This window comes from Cervus elaphus, chromosome 30 (genome assembly GCF_910594005.1).
Source record: "Cervus elaphus chromosome 30, mCerEla1.1, whole genome shotgun sequence".
NCBI classification, from domain to species: domain Eukaryota; kingdom Metazoa; phylum Chordata; class Mammalia; order Artiodactyla; family Cervidae; genus Cervus; species Cervus elaphus.
The window spans coordinates 12512251-12525572 of record NC_057844.1 but is presented as its reverse complement, the minus strand read 5'-3'; the positions used below and the strand labels follow the sequence as shown (position 1 = coordinate 12525572).

The 13322-nt window shown below is 34.9% G+C and overlaps 1 protein-coding gene across 9 annotated transcripts in view; it reads right to left on the bottom strand.

Moving 5' to 3' along the window:
* Positions 1-13322, bottom strand: part of NAA16 (N-alpha-acetyltransferase 16, NatA auxiliary subunit) — a 68546-nt gene that overhangs the window by 36691 nt on the left and 18533 nt on the right. For 5 of the 9 annotated variants that reach the window (XR_006338874.1, XR_006338875.1, XM_043891837.1 and 2 more), the window contains exons 7-9: positions 11205-11324; positions 8363-8458; positions 1404-1510 (exon numbers count right to left, since the gene is read on the bottom strand). Coding sequence is in view for 7 of the 9 variants with exons in the window: in XM_043891837.1 (XP_043747772.1) it covers positions 1404-1510; positions 8363-8458; positions 11205-11324 (323 nt within the window). In the remaining 2 variants the exon portion in view is untranslated. The remainder of the gene's footprint in view (positions 1-1403; positions 1511-8362; positions 8459-11204; positions 11325-13322) is intronic. The other 4 variants (XM_043891838.1, XM_043891839.1, XM_043891843.1 and 1 more) reach the window with 4 other exon arrangements.

Sequence of the window (13322 nt, the reverse complement as noted above, 5' to 3'; positions counted from 1 at the left end):
ATAAAATATCAACAAATGCTTAACACCTTTATGATGCTAATTCTGGGTCAATACTAAAGGGATTTTTTACATCTATGCCTCTTATGAAAACTGAGAAAGCCAGGGAAAGCTCACTGATAGCTTTAAGAGAACAAATTCTGAAAGGACCACTGTATTCAGTACTTGCTGTAAGACAGTCACATACAAGCTCTGTATTATTAACACTGCCAACATCTCATCTCTTCTTTCTTGTCAACCTTGCCAAAATGAGTAAAAGAAGCACTTCGGCAAATGCTAATTTAAATAACCTACAGAAACCACGGCTCCCATGTTTCCATACGAATCAATCACTCAAAAAAATAAGATAGCAAGAGAAAATCAACAGCAGTACCACGGCAATCAAAATAAAGTATACTACAGACATTAAAGAACTGTAAGGATTTTTGGGGTTTTTTTTAATGCAAATGACACTTTCTTACTGATCAGGTACTATAGGTATCTTTCTAGAAGTGGGGATGTGACCAGCTGGCAAGGAGATGGTGCACAAACGGCAGGAAGAGGGTGCAGAGCTCTACCATCCAGCCTCAGCCACTCCCCTCTAGATGTTATGAGTCATCCCTTTTAGTTTATGAACCTGCTGCCAAATGAAGAAAGGGTCCATCAGTATACCTACCACTGACCTTTTTGAATAACTTATTATTCATAATTATGCTAACTTACAAATAATTATGGGTCAAAGCTAAGTAAAGTGACGAGGTTTAACTAAAACTACTTTAGCACGTCTAATAAAGTCTCTTCCTTATCCATTCAACTTTCAAAAACTGTTTACACAAGATTTTAGATCTTAATAAGAAGCAACACTTGGAAATAGAAGTGTAACTTATTTTCTATTAACTTCTAATTTTCTTTCTAATATAAAACCAAATCTGTTTCCTAATTTTAAAAAGCAGAAGGATGACTCTTCATGGCAAAACCAGCTAAATCTATCTTTATTAAAATGTAGCCTGTTAGTTAAAATAGTGCCTACATTTTATTGTTGCACTAACAATTACCCATGCTCTAACTTTAAAAGCAAGCATAACAAATTTAAAAATCCACAATCACACTATAAAGTAATAGATAACTAATCGTGAGATAGTTAAATATAGACCTCTGGTGACAATATGCCAAATTTATTAATAAAATTCCACTAGAAAAGTATACCCATTAAAAACAACAATCTTTTAGTGTTCTTATAAGCCCCTTACTCAGTAAATTTCAGACTGACATTTCCTTTGATACTACTTATAGTACATGCATATAATTTCAGTTCATTTATTATTAAACTAAGGTGCACACCATTACTTGAATAGAGAAACTGTCTTTCTATAATAACAAAGTGAGTAAAAAGACTACAGCAAAACTGAATAAAGATCAAATTTTACCTTTTCTGTATTGTAATACAGAGATTTCAAAGTAGTAAACAAGGGCGGGCAGCCTTTACTGAAGTTAACCCTCAGGAACTTATCCAATAGTTCTCTAAATTTTTCACCTAGGAATAAAAGTGTACTTTGTTAAACTTCGATTGATGCAAACAGTTCTCAAAGTTATTTTATTAATAAAAATAAAACTTCTTCAGAAACAATGACCCCCCAATCCAACGTTTAAACCCAAAAAGTTAGCATTGCTTGTTTGTTACCGCCAAAGAGTGGAACACCAGTATCTCAGTAGGCATGTTTATTTCCCTTAGATATAGGTTCAAAATATCTTCAAGGAACACTTCAAAAGACCGGCAAGCAAAATGACTAGGCAGCTTTGAGGAAGAGTAACCTACTCTCCAGTCTACTTTTCCTAATGTCACTGACCAGCATAGGCTCAACCCTACTATCTGACATCTCAGAAGGCACTCTGCAAACTTTAGAAAAGGCTTCTACTGTAACCAGCACTGTATTTAAGTAGCAGTCAAGATACCTTCTTAAACACTAACATATTTACAAATGTCTTCCAGAGAACAACTAGTGATTTACTCCATCATTTGTCCCACAATCATCTATCAAGCACCTACTATGTGCCAGGCACTGTTTCAAGTGTCCACGATATAGCTGTGATTATAACAAAAAAATTTTTTAAATTCTGCCCTCAAAGAACTTATTAACATTCTAGTGGGTAAGATGGACAATAAGTAAAATAACAAACGTAAGACATCAGGGTCCTGGGGCATGCTAACATTAGAATTAAATAAATACCTCATTTGTAACATTAAGTAAATACACCTCCTATTGTTGCTAAACCCTTACCAAAAAGTTTCAGTATCACGTTTTAAAAGCAGAAAAAACTGAAAAACAAAATTAATTTTAAATATGAAGGTTCTAACTTTTTGACAGTAAGGGTTAACAATGTAAGAGCATGAATCTAGCCATGCAAGAGAAGAAAAATATATATATAGGTCATGAATGGCTTAAGCTAATATAAGGCTACTGAAATGAACTTTCCTAATGTTTCTTTATGAAATCATGACATTTTACCAAAATACGCAACAACCCAAGTGGTTTTTATCTGTTGTGACTGACGTCATTGAACAAAACATGCATACTCAACATGTTACATATGTCATAAAAATTAGGAGAAATTCAAATTTTATTGGATTAAAAATTTATCTAACATAAAAACAGGTTCAACATTTGTTACTTCAACTTACTATAAAGGCTGTTGTCAGATGATCTCTAATCTTTGTAATAGAGGAAGTACTGGAAAGACTTAATCTTGGAAACTATTTTTGATTTTTAGGGAAGTAATGATATGTATTTAACCCAGAGTAAAATTTTGTGCAATCCTGATAAACCTGTGCAGTCTTGATAACCTTGAAATGTTGGGCTGGATGAAGCACAAGTTGGAATCAAGATTGCCAGGCGAAATATCAATAGCCTTAGATATGCAGATGACACCACCCTTATGGCAGAAAGCGAAGAAGAACTAAAGAGCCTCTTGATGGAAGCAAAAGAGGAAAAGTGAAAAAGTTGGCTTAAAACTCAACATTCAGAAAACAAAGATCAAGGCATCCAGTCCCATCACTTCATGGCAAATAGATGGGAAAACAATGGAAACAGTGGCAGCCTTTATTTTTGGGGGCTCCAAAATCACTGCGGATGGTGACTGCAGCCATGACGCTTGCTTCTTGGAAGAAAAGCTATGACCAACCTAGACAGCATATTAAAAAGCAGAGACATTACTTTGCCAACAAAGGTCCATCTAGTCGAAACTATGGTTTTTCCAGTAGTCATGTGTGGATGTGACAGTTGGACTGTAAAGAAAGCTGAGCGCAGAAGAATTGATACTTTCAAACTGTGGTGTTGGAGAAGACTCTTGAGAGTCCCTTGGACTGCAAGAAGATCCAACCAGTCCATCCTAAAGGAAATCAGTCCTGAATATTCACTGGAAGGACTGATGCTGAAGCTGAAACTCCAGTACTTTGGCCACCTGATGCAAAGAGCTGACTCATTGGAAAAGACCCTGATGCTGGGAAAGATTGAAGGTGGGAGAAAGGGACGAGAGAGGATGAGATGGTTGGATGGCATCACCGACTCGATGGACATGAGTTTGAGTAAGCTCCGGGAGTTGGTGATGGACAGGGAAGCCTGGTGTGCTGCAGTCCACAGGGTTGCAAAGAGTCAGACACAACTGAGCAACTGACCTGAACTGATAACCTGGGATTTTCAAAAGATTATATACAAAGTATGCCAAAACCACACAAAATATCACTCTGGATTGGATATACATGATTACTTCCTCAAAAATCAAAACTAGTTTTAGAAATCAAACCTTTCTAGCACTTGCTCTGATATAAAACAAAGGTTAACAATATTGTGCTAGGTGGTCAGAGACCTTGTTGCTTACCTCCTGTGTGACATTATCCACTCAAAGATGAGGATAACACCACCAGCCTCAAGAGTACTCTTTCAAGGCTCACATGAGATGAAAAGTATCATGTAAGCACACAATAACCACTCAATAAATGCTGTCTAACATACACACTGACATTTAACAGCTGTTGTATTTCTAAAGTCAGAAGTGTTTTCCACATGCGCTACCATCGACAGAGACAATAGGCATTTTATCTTCATGTCAGAGGCTACTCTAAAAACTCTTCAAATCTCAACCTACCATTTAACAAACAATGCACTCAGTTCTCAAGTACCCACTGCACTGAAAGCCTCTTCTCCCATTAAATTGTTATTTCAACGGTGCAAAAGGTCTTCTATACTGATACAGGACTGAACTCCAGACAGTTAAGTGAAAAGAAAACCAGGTACAGAACAATCTATGCTACTTTTGTACAAAAGGGAGAGGAAAAAGGAAAATCACACATAAACGCTCACACACGTACCTTTGCTTGCATATGCACATTTCTGGAAGAGTACGCCATACTAGCAATAACGGCTGTCTCTGGGGAAGTAAACTTGGTGGCCAGAGGACAGAGACATGAAAAGACCTTCCAGTGAAAACCCATTTTGTACCCTTTTATTCGGAACTATATGAATGCAGGGTCTAAACCAGAAGCCTATACAGCTACTCAACTGCTTAGTCACATACTATATCCCAAAATTACTATCTACCTATCTCATCAATTTTTTTTTGTATGTTCAGAAAAACTGTTTCACAAAAGTAACTTCCCTTCTTCCTAATTACCAGGACTCCCATAGGCTTTTCTTTAGAGGAGGAAAAAAAAAAACCCCTGTCAATCATTATGTGCCTATTTAGAACTGCAGCTTGTAAAACAAGTTTTCTATCTTCAGAAATGCTATGCTAATTCTTCACTAGATGTAGCAGATTCACATAAAAATTGATATTGCCAAAAACCACCACTAAAATAGTGAACAAAAGCAAGATCAGACAGCATCTGATAACCTGGGAATTTATTCTAAATAATGGTGCATGTTCTCACTACAAAACAGAAATGATAATCATGTGACCTAACAGAGGTATCAGCTAACACTACAGTGGTAATATTGTAATATATAAATGTTTATCAATACATTGTATACCTTAAACATATATATGTCAATTATATCTCAATAAAAAACAAAAATAATCCAATGAAACAAAAATAAAATAGGAGGAAAATGTGATTAGCATTCTCTGTTTAACACTCTGGATTATCTCCTTCCCTCTTTCTCCCTCCTTGGCCAGTGAAGACTAATACATCATGAGGAATTAAACTAGGTATTTTGAAAAGCTCCGTTTTCATAGCACTTTCAGGCTGGTGGAGAATCTCCACAGGACTTTGGTTGTGTTCACTAATCTGTTGGTAATAAATCTTTTTACTTAAAAACCAGAAAGCCTTTTTCAAAACTTGCATTTTCAAGTCCCATCACATTTCTAGGAAAAGATCTTACTGCCTTTGGTGATGCTGAGATACCTTTATGACACATAAAAATATTTCTAAGCAGGCAAAAAAAGTTCATGAAGTATTCAGCTGTTGCACAGGTTCAATTAAGTAGCTGCACAATTTTATATAGGTCCCCAGAGCTTTGTAAACACATGTTTATGTTAGAATCTCACATGATGGTTGCTGACCCTGAAGCCCAAGCCCTCAAGACCCCTCAACTGAGGCCTTTTTGTAAAAAGACCCCTTTAGCAATTCAAACAAAGAAAGTCCTAGAGGGTCCAGAATCATTCCACTTTAACCTAGACTACACTTTACAGTCAACAGCTGGCTCCAGGCTATCTTTCAATAAAAATATACTTCCTACCTTATACACAAAAGGCCACGTATGGTATGATTACAATTATACAAAATGTCCCAAACAGGCAAATCCACAGGTACAGAAAGTTAGAGTGGCGGCTGCCTGGTGCAGGGTGAGAGCTGGGAGCGGCTGCTAACGGGCATGAGTTTTCTTTTTGGAGTGATGACAATTCCCTGACACCAGAGAGGAACGACGGGTGTGCAGCTCCCTGGGCACACTAACACACTGAGCTACACACTTTAAAAAGTGAATTTTATGGTATGTGAGCTACATTTCAACAAGTTGCTTTGCTGTTTTTGTTTTGTTTTTAAAGAAGATACAGAAATGTGAGTCCAAGCATCTTCCAGCAAACACTTATTAGGGAAATGCTCCTCTGAGCTCAATACATTCCACCTTGGAAACTCACAATGTGTCTACTTAAAGTTCTAGGAAATCCTGCACAAACCTGACTGCTACCGTTAACCAAGTTTCCCAAATTCACCTGACTGAAAATATCTCAGTACATCAGCACCCTCCCCACCAAGCCTACTAACATCCACTTGGACTTAATGTTCCCTTGAAAGCATTAGGAAATTTGCCTAGTTCACAAAGTCAAAACAAAACAGAGATTCAGAGAAATACATTCATCATTTATGTAACTGAGAGGCACTATTTATTTTTAAATAAACTTGTATCTACTAATCCAATACATCTCTTTTTTTTCAATCCAATACATTTCTAAGAGGTATTTCATATATCAGTCTACTAAAAGCTCTTCATTTCCATTAACCTTTTGATAAAAGGAAAACAACACAATTATTTAAACAAACATTTCCATTGTAAATGAGAAAATGCATAAGAAAATACATTCCCTAATGTAAAACAAGTATCCTCCAGTTAAAAATAAAATTTTTAAAAAAGAAAAAAAAAATCATACGAAACAAACGAAAATACTTTCCCTCCTCGGACCCATGACTAGGATAGAGATTTTTAAGTCACATTAGCTTTCTAAGGTCTGACTTGTACCAAAAGACATGCCAGAAGTTTCAATAAATAATTCATTATCTAAAGCACCTGCAACTAAAAATAAAAGATGACTTTCAGAAAAAGGCACATGATGCCTTCAAAACTCTCAGGTCCTCATATCCTGCACAGTGTTGGTATTTCTGTTAAAACTGGTAACCAGGTATTAGTCAGCCAGTCATATAAGCATCTGTCATATGACACGTACTCAGCTCTATACACAGAGGTAAGAAATCAACCCTCTCCTTGTACTTAAAACTGAGATTTATGTGTTTTTAAAGCAGGCCGGGAGAATCAGATGGATTTCTATTTTATTGGTACCTTTGAAGAATTGTGTAGACAAATCAGATGTATACAGCCTGCATTACCAAAGAACATTAAATCTGTGATGGTTAGTTTTGGTTTACAAAAACATAACGGGTCACTATATGCAAGACAGCAAAAGAGACACAGATGTAAAGAACAGACTCTCGGACAACGTGGGAAAAGCAAGGGTGAGATGATTTGTGAGAACAGCATTGAAACACGTATATTACCATATGTAAAACAGACAACCAGGGCAAGTTCAAAGCATAAAGCAGGGCACTCCAAGCTGCTGCTCTGCGACAACCCAAAGGGATGGGCTGGGAAGGGAAGTGGGAGGGGGCTTCAGGATGGGGGGACACATGTGTTCCCGTGGTTGACTCATGTCAATCTATGGCAAAACCACAACAATGTAAAGTAATTAGCCTCCAATTAAAATTTTTAAAAAAGGGTAAAAAAAAAAAGATGGAAACAATCTAAAACAACTTCTAGAGGGAAATATTTCAAAAAAATTTTTTTCTGGAATACAGATGTGTTGAATGAGATCTGTATGTTGTACTGTGTTAAACTGTAAATAATGCAACTTTGATTTATGCTTTGTTAGCAATAATTTTAAAAGGAAGCTGGAGCAAAAAAAGAAAAAGGCACATAAAATCATCAATGAAGTCATTAACTATCTCAAGAGCTAATAGACTCTTTACCTCAATAGCAAATGAATTCAGCTACACACTAAAATTTAGATCAAGGTCATGAATACACTATTGTTCAATTAAAAAAAACCATAAGAGTATATACCACAGTGCTCCAAATTACATAAAGTACAAAATGAGATTTTTTGTTTTTGTTTCTAGGGATACAAAATACATAGCTCTACAAAAATGCTAAAAAGCAAAATTCAGGAACGTGGTCAACTCTGAGGTGAGGGCCTTGCACAGGATTGATAACATTCTTAAACACTGTGGCAGGAACAAAGAATTCACAACTCTTTCTCTGAATTTATGTCCTAAAAAAGAAAATCTAGAACTTCAAAACTTTTACCACTTAAATCACAATACCTTACATATAATTTTTCATCAATTCTATGGAATTTAATTTACCTCCTAAATATGGTGTTTACTTTTTAAAGTCACATAAGAAAAACCATTTTATATAGATAACTTCTGACACTTAAAATCAATCTAAAGCTAAACCAATATAAATACTCTTAACAACATATGTATAACAAATTAATAATTGATGACTCCCACCCCTAAGACTGGTGTACTCTCTTCCAGAAACAAGTTTTTAAAATGTGACTGGTGTTGAGTAATTTCAACAAGTAATTATTAGTGTTACAAATGATATCCTAATATTACCTGGGACAAGATTCAAAGGTAATCTTCTAGGTGAAATTGCTCTGGGGTGCTGCTTACTAATGTCTTCATAAATTTGAAGTCTCTCTTCTAAAGTGCCTATTATCAGTAAATATGTGTGAGATCAAAGCATCAAAACTTTTATCTATGATAAAAACTTTATAAACTTTAAAACTTTATGATAAAAACTAATAAACTTTAAAAAGTATGTTAAAAATTAAAAATCTCATGATCAATATTAAAACTGCTCTCAATTTTTGTAGGAATCACATTAGAAACTCTGTGGTAGTGAAATAATATCATCAGTCAATGACCATTTTAAATTCAAAGAGAAATCCAAAACTTCACAACAGATTCTACATCCAACTCAAATAATATATACACAAGACTCATAGAAGCAACATACTCCTCTTACATTCCTGTGTGCACAATCCATGGAAAAGAAAATGTTCCTTTAGAACACATCTGACATAAATCCTCTAACCTGCTGCTAAGTCGCTTCAGTCGTGTCCAACTCTGTGTGACCCCATAGACAGTAGCCCACCAGGCTCCCCCGTCCCTGGGATTCTCCAGGCAAGAACACTGGAGTGGGTTGCCATTTCCTTCTCCAATGCATGAAAGTGAAAAGTGAAAGTGAGGTCGCTCAGTCGTGTCCGACTCTTCACAACCCTATGGACTGAAGTCCACCAGGCTCCTCTGTCTATGGGATTTTCCAGGCAAGAGTACTGGAGTGGGTTGCCATTGCCTTCTCCGCCTCTAACCTAATATAACCCATATAAATCCAAGAAGTCAGTAGCACTGAGAGATAAGCTTAAGAAGCAACAGTTTTAGGGTCATGACTGCAATATTTTAAAAGATAAGAATTAAGTTTCTAAGGTCACTTTGACAGTCAAAATCTTCAATGAAACTGTATAATAAAGAACCCCATTAGTTCATGTCCCCATCCAGGTGCCCCAAAAAAAGAACCCCGTTAGTACAGACTTTTTAAAGTGGCAATTACTTCACCCAAATATTATGATATAAAATGTACTTCTAACAGAAAGTTGTATCTTCCCTCTCAGGACCAACCTAATTTTATAGTACTAAATACAAGATCTATAAGTACAGTAACAATCTGAAGAATAGGTTCTAGGTCTAGTTTACTACTCTAAAATAATATCCTGTATAATCTACAGAGGCTATTTAATATGAGCAATAAGATATTTACAGCAAATTTCAAGAAAAAGCAAACTCATTTTTAAACTGTAAGGTTCTAGGTGGATTTTAATTCAGACCACACCTACATTATTATTGTTAAGAATAACCCTTGGTGCTAGCAGTCAAGGTATCTCCACAGCAAATGTAGTATTCAGTATCAAGATTATAAACACAGAACTTTAAAAAGTAAAGTCTGGTTTTATTTAGACTCCTTCCTTCCGCCAGTAATATGTTTTGAAGCTCCAAAATGGTTGAGTTTTTAAAAATGGGTTATGTGAAAAATTATTCTCACATTCTGCTAATGATCTGGGAACTTCATGAAATATTTAAGGAGTCTTATACTAAAATTTACAAGAAGGTTATTGCAAAATTTTAAAAAGCAGTTCTCATATGTATGCCTAACCTTGGGGAACGAAACAAGCTATGAGTAGAAAAACAAGTCTCCCACTACCTCAGATAGACCAAGTCTTATCAACACAGGTAAGACCAACCGACTTCAGTGTCCTTTGTGAAGTCATGTGCTGGAGCTCCAGAACTTACCACGGGGGAGAAAAGGTCCCAAGGAACCGAGCACAATAATGGAATTAGTTTCATAATCAATGTATTTTATAGTGAGCATGGATCCTGACAGATGGAACACAGTCCATTCATTTTACTAAAACAGTTATTAATGTATGTCAGTAACTGGTAAACAAAAATCAGTTATCTCACATTTCCAACCTTCGGACACATGACTTTTGTCCTTTTTTTAAACAAGAGATTACTAATCTAATCAATATTTTACTTTTCATTATTTTCACAAAAACAATTATGTAAGGAAAAAATTTTTTAATAATTGTGTTAAGTACAAACACGAAACTTGAATTTAAGTATACAAGTAATTAGGATAACAAAAAATAAATTTTTTCTCGAATTTCTTCCTACTGTAAATACGGGTAGTTACCTATTTACCATGTTTTTTAAATTAAAAAATTTTTCTATTTCAATATCTTTGAGTTTCAGACTTATTTCATACTAGTTTCATAATTATTTTAGCCATATACTTTTTACCCATGAGTAAATATAATTTTGGCAATACTAACTGCTCCTAAAAATATTTAATTATGAAAATATTAAGGAAAGTTTGGAATAATATTCTAGATTCTGAAAGGAGTCAAGGTTATCAAATTTCAAAATATGTATTCATATTCCGTACACATTAGCCTAGTTTGAAAGTAAAACGATAGTTTTTATGCTGATGCTGTGTACAACATACTCTCAACAACACTGCTTTGGCCCAATTCTTATGCTTAGAGGTTGAGAGTAACAGTCCTGTATAATTGTTTAAAAATATTAAATAATTATGACATTTCCCAGAAAGGGAATGCCCATTTTCTACCCCATCAGTCTAGTCAGTCTAAATTGGTAACTAACTGACCATTGGGATGAAGAAACCTAAAATTATCTGTAAGTGTTTATCACTTAAATATTCTAAATATCTGAATTCATTTTCACTCCCATGTTTAACCTGCAACTTTCCTAAATGGAAAAATAAATGCTAATATTAAAAATATACATCTTCAAATATGACTATAACTTTATATTTTACTACTTTTTACTATACTTCAAATACTAATTAAGAGAAGGTAGGAGAAAAATCATTACATACTAAGTTGCAGAGCTTTTTCCAAGCCTTCATAATAACACCAATTTTCTGCATTCCGATCAATCAAGTTTTTGAATACTTCACTTGCTTCTTTTAATCGCCCCAATTTCAACAGCATTTCCCCTAAAATTAAGTTTAAATGTCACATTCATTTTACTTAAACATTAAATACCTTTCTAAGCCCAGAGATTTTCACTAACCATTATTAGTATAGCAGTTATTTATGAAAGACAGAATTTTATGTGCTTCCCTTCAGGGTTTGTAGTTGTTGTAGTTTAAATAACTAAAGATTAATTTGGAGTTTGCTTTCAGAAATGAACCTTCATTTACGTATTCTATTAACATTCATTTTTGGCTCCCTCCCACACCCCAAATATAAATATATGACATTAACTTGTTAGTAAAAATTTTTGCAATTTTGTACATTTTTATACACCCTTTAAGATAACTAAAGACACCCTATTTACAGATTGGTAAATGATTCCAACGAAGTATCTCTACCTTCCTACTGCAAGATTTTCAATGCATTTTTCCTAATCAATTTTTGTGTTAAACAATTCTCTATATAATTCTCTTAGTGTCCTTTCCAGGTTACCAAAATCAGAGAAGTTTAACTCACAAAACAATAACACTAAATATCATTTCAGAGCAAGAAACTACACAAACCAAGTTCACATGTGAGTCATCTCTAACACTCAGTTCCTTTACCTAAGCCATATAAATTGTAAGGGGGTATGGGAAAGAGAATCTAAACTTCTCAGATAAAACCAAATCTAATCAAGACAATGGGGAGAATCTTGAAAAAGAATATACCTCAACTTTCTATCACTAAGCTTTCCCACTTCCTGAAGAATTTGTTTCAAATAACCCTTTGAAATGCCTTCAGTCATACATACCATTTTGGCTTTTATCATCATCATATTATAGTTATTATATGCATTATTTTACTATATATGTATATTATATATTACTCAATCTCTAGAGTAAGACTAACAGGAGTGGGAAATCGGTTCAAGGGGGGAGGGCACATATGTACACCTGTCACCAATTTATGTTTACGTATGACAGAAGCCACCACAATATTGTAAAGTAATTATCCTCTAATTACAAAAAAGACTAACAGCTATAATTACCAGTTTTACCCCTTTCTAGTTTTGGAACCCTGAGTAACTTATAAAACTCTCAATTTTCATTTCCTTGCTTGCAAAATATCAACTGTATCAGTCTATTTTTATGATCATCAACTGAAATAATGTACTTAAAAATGGTCAGCACAGTACTTGGTACAAAGTGAATACAACTAAGCATCTACTACTTAAAACTATAAATAGTATGTCAACTATACTCCAATTTATATAAAAGGAGAGGGAAAAAAACAAACAATGACTGTGCCCCATTCCTCCACAGGAGTAAAGGACAGCAGTTAAAAGGACTCAAAAAATGACACGAGGGAACCTTAAAAGGACACTGCTAAGTGAAAAAAGCCAATATAAAAAGGCTACGTACTGTATGATTCCATCTCTAATACATACTGTAAAAGGTGCAAGTAAGGAGACAGTACAATGATCTCGGACTGCCAAGGGTTGGAGGCAAGGAGAAACAAACAGGTAGAGCGCCGGGTTTTTACGGCAGTGAAGCCACTCTGTGTGCTACTGTAATGGTAGCTACATGTCAGTACACAGTTTAAATCCTAGAAGGTGTACAACACCAAGCGTGAACCCACATGTAGACTACAGACCTGGGGCAGGGAGGAGTCTGTGCACGTATGTGGACAGAGGGTGTATGGGAGATCTGTGCCTTCCACTCAGTTTTGCTGTGAACCTAGAACTGCTCTAAAAAATAAAGACTATTTAAATTAAAACAAAACAACAAAAATAAGGAAAGGCTCTGAAATCAGAAAAATATGCTTAGAAATTAACTCTTAAAAGGCTAGGCAACTTCAGGCAAGTCCTTAACCTCTCCTAGTTTCTTCAAATATAAAAAGGCATAATAAATAATATCCATGTTAGAAGTGATAAAATATTCCATGAAATTAAGCCAGTTAAGCAATTACTACTGTGAAAGACTAAATAAATCTTGGCAAGTATTTTTATTAAGTTTTAGAAGTTCTGCAATTATATG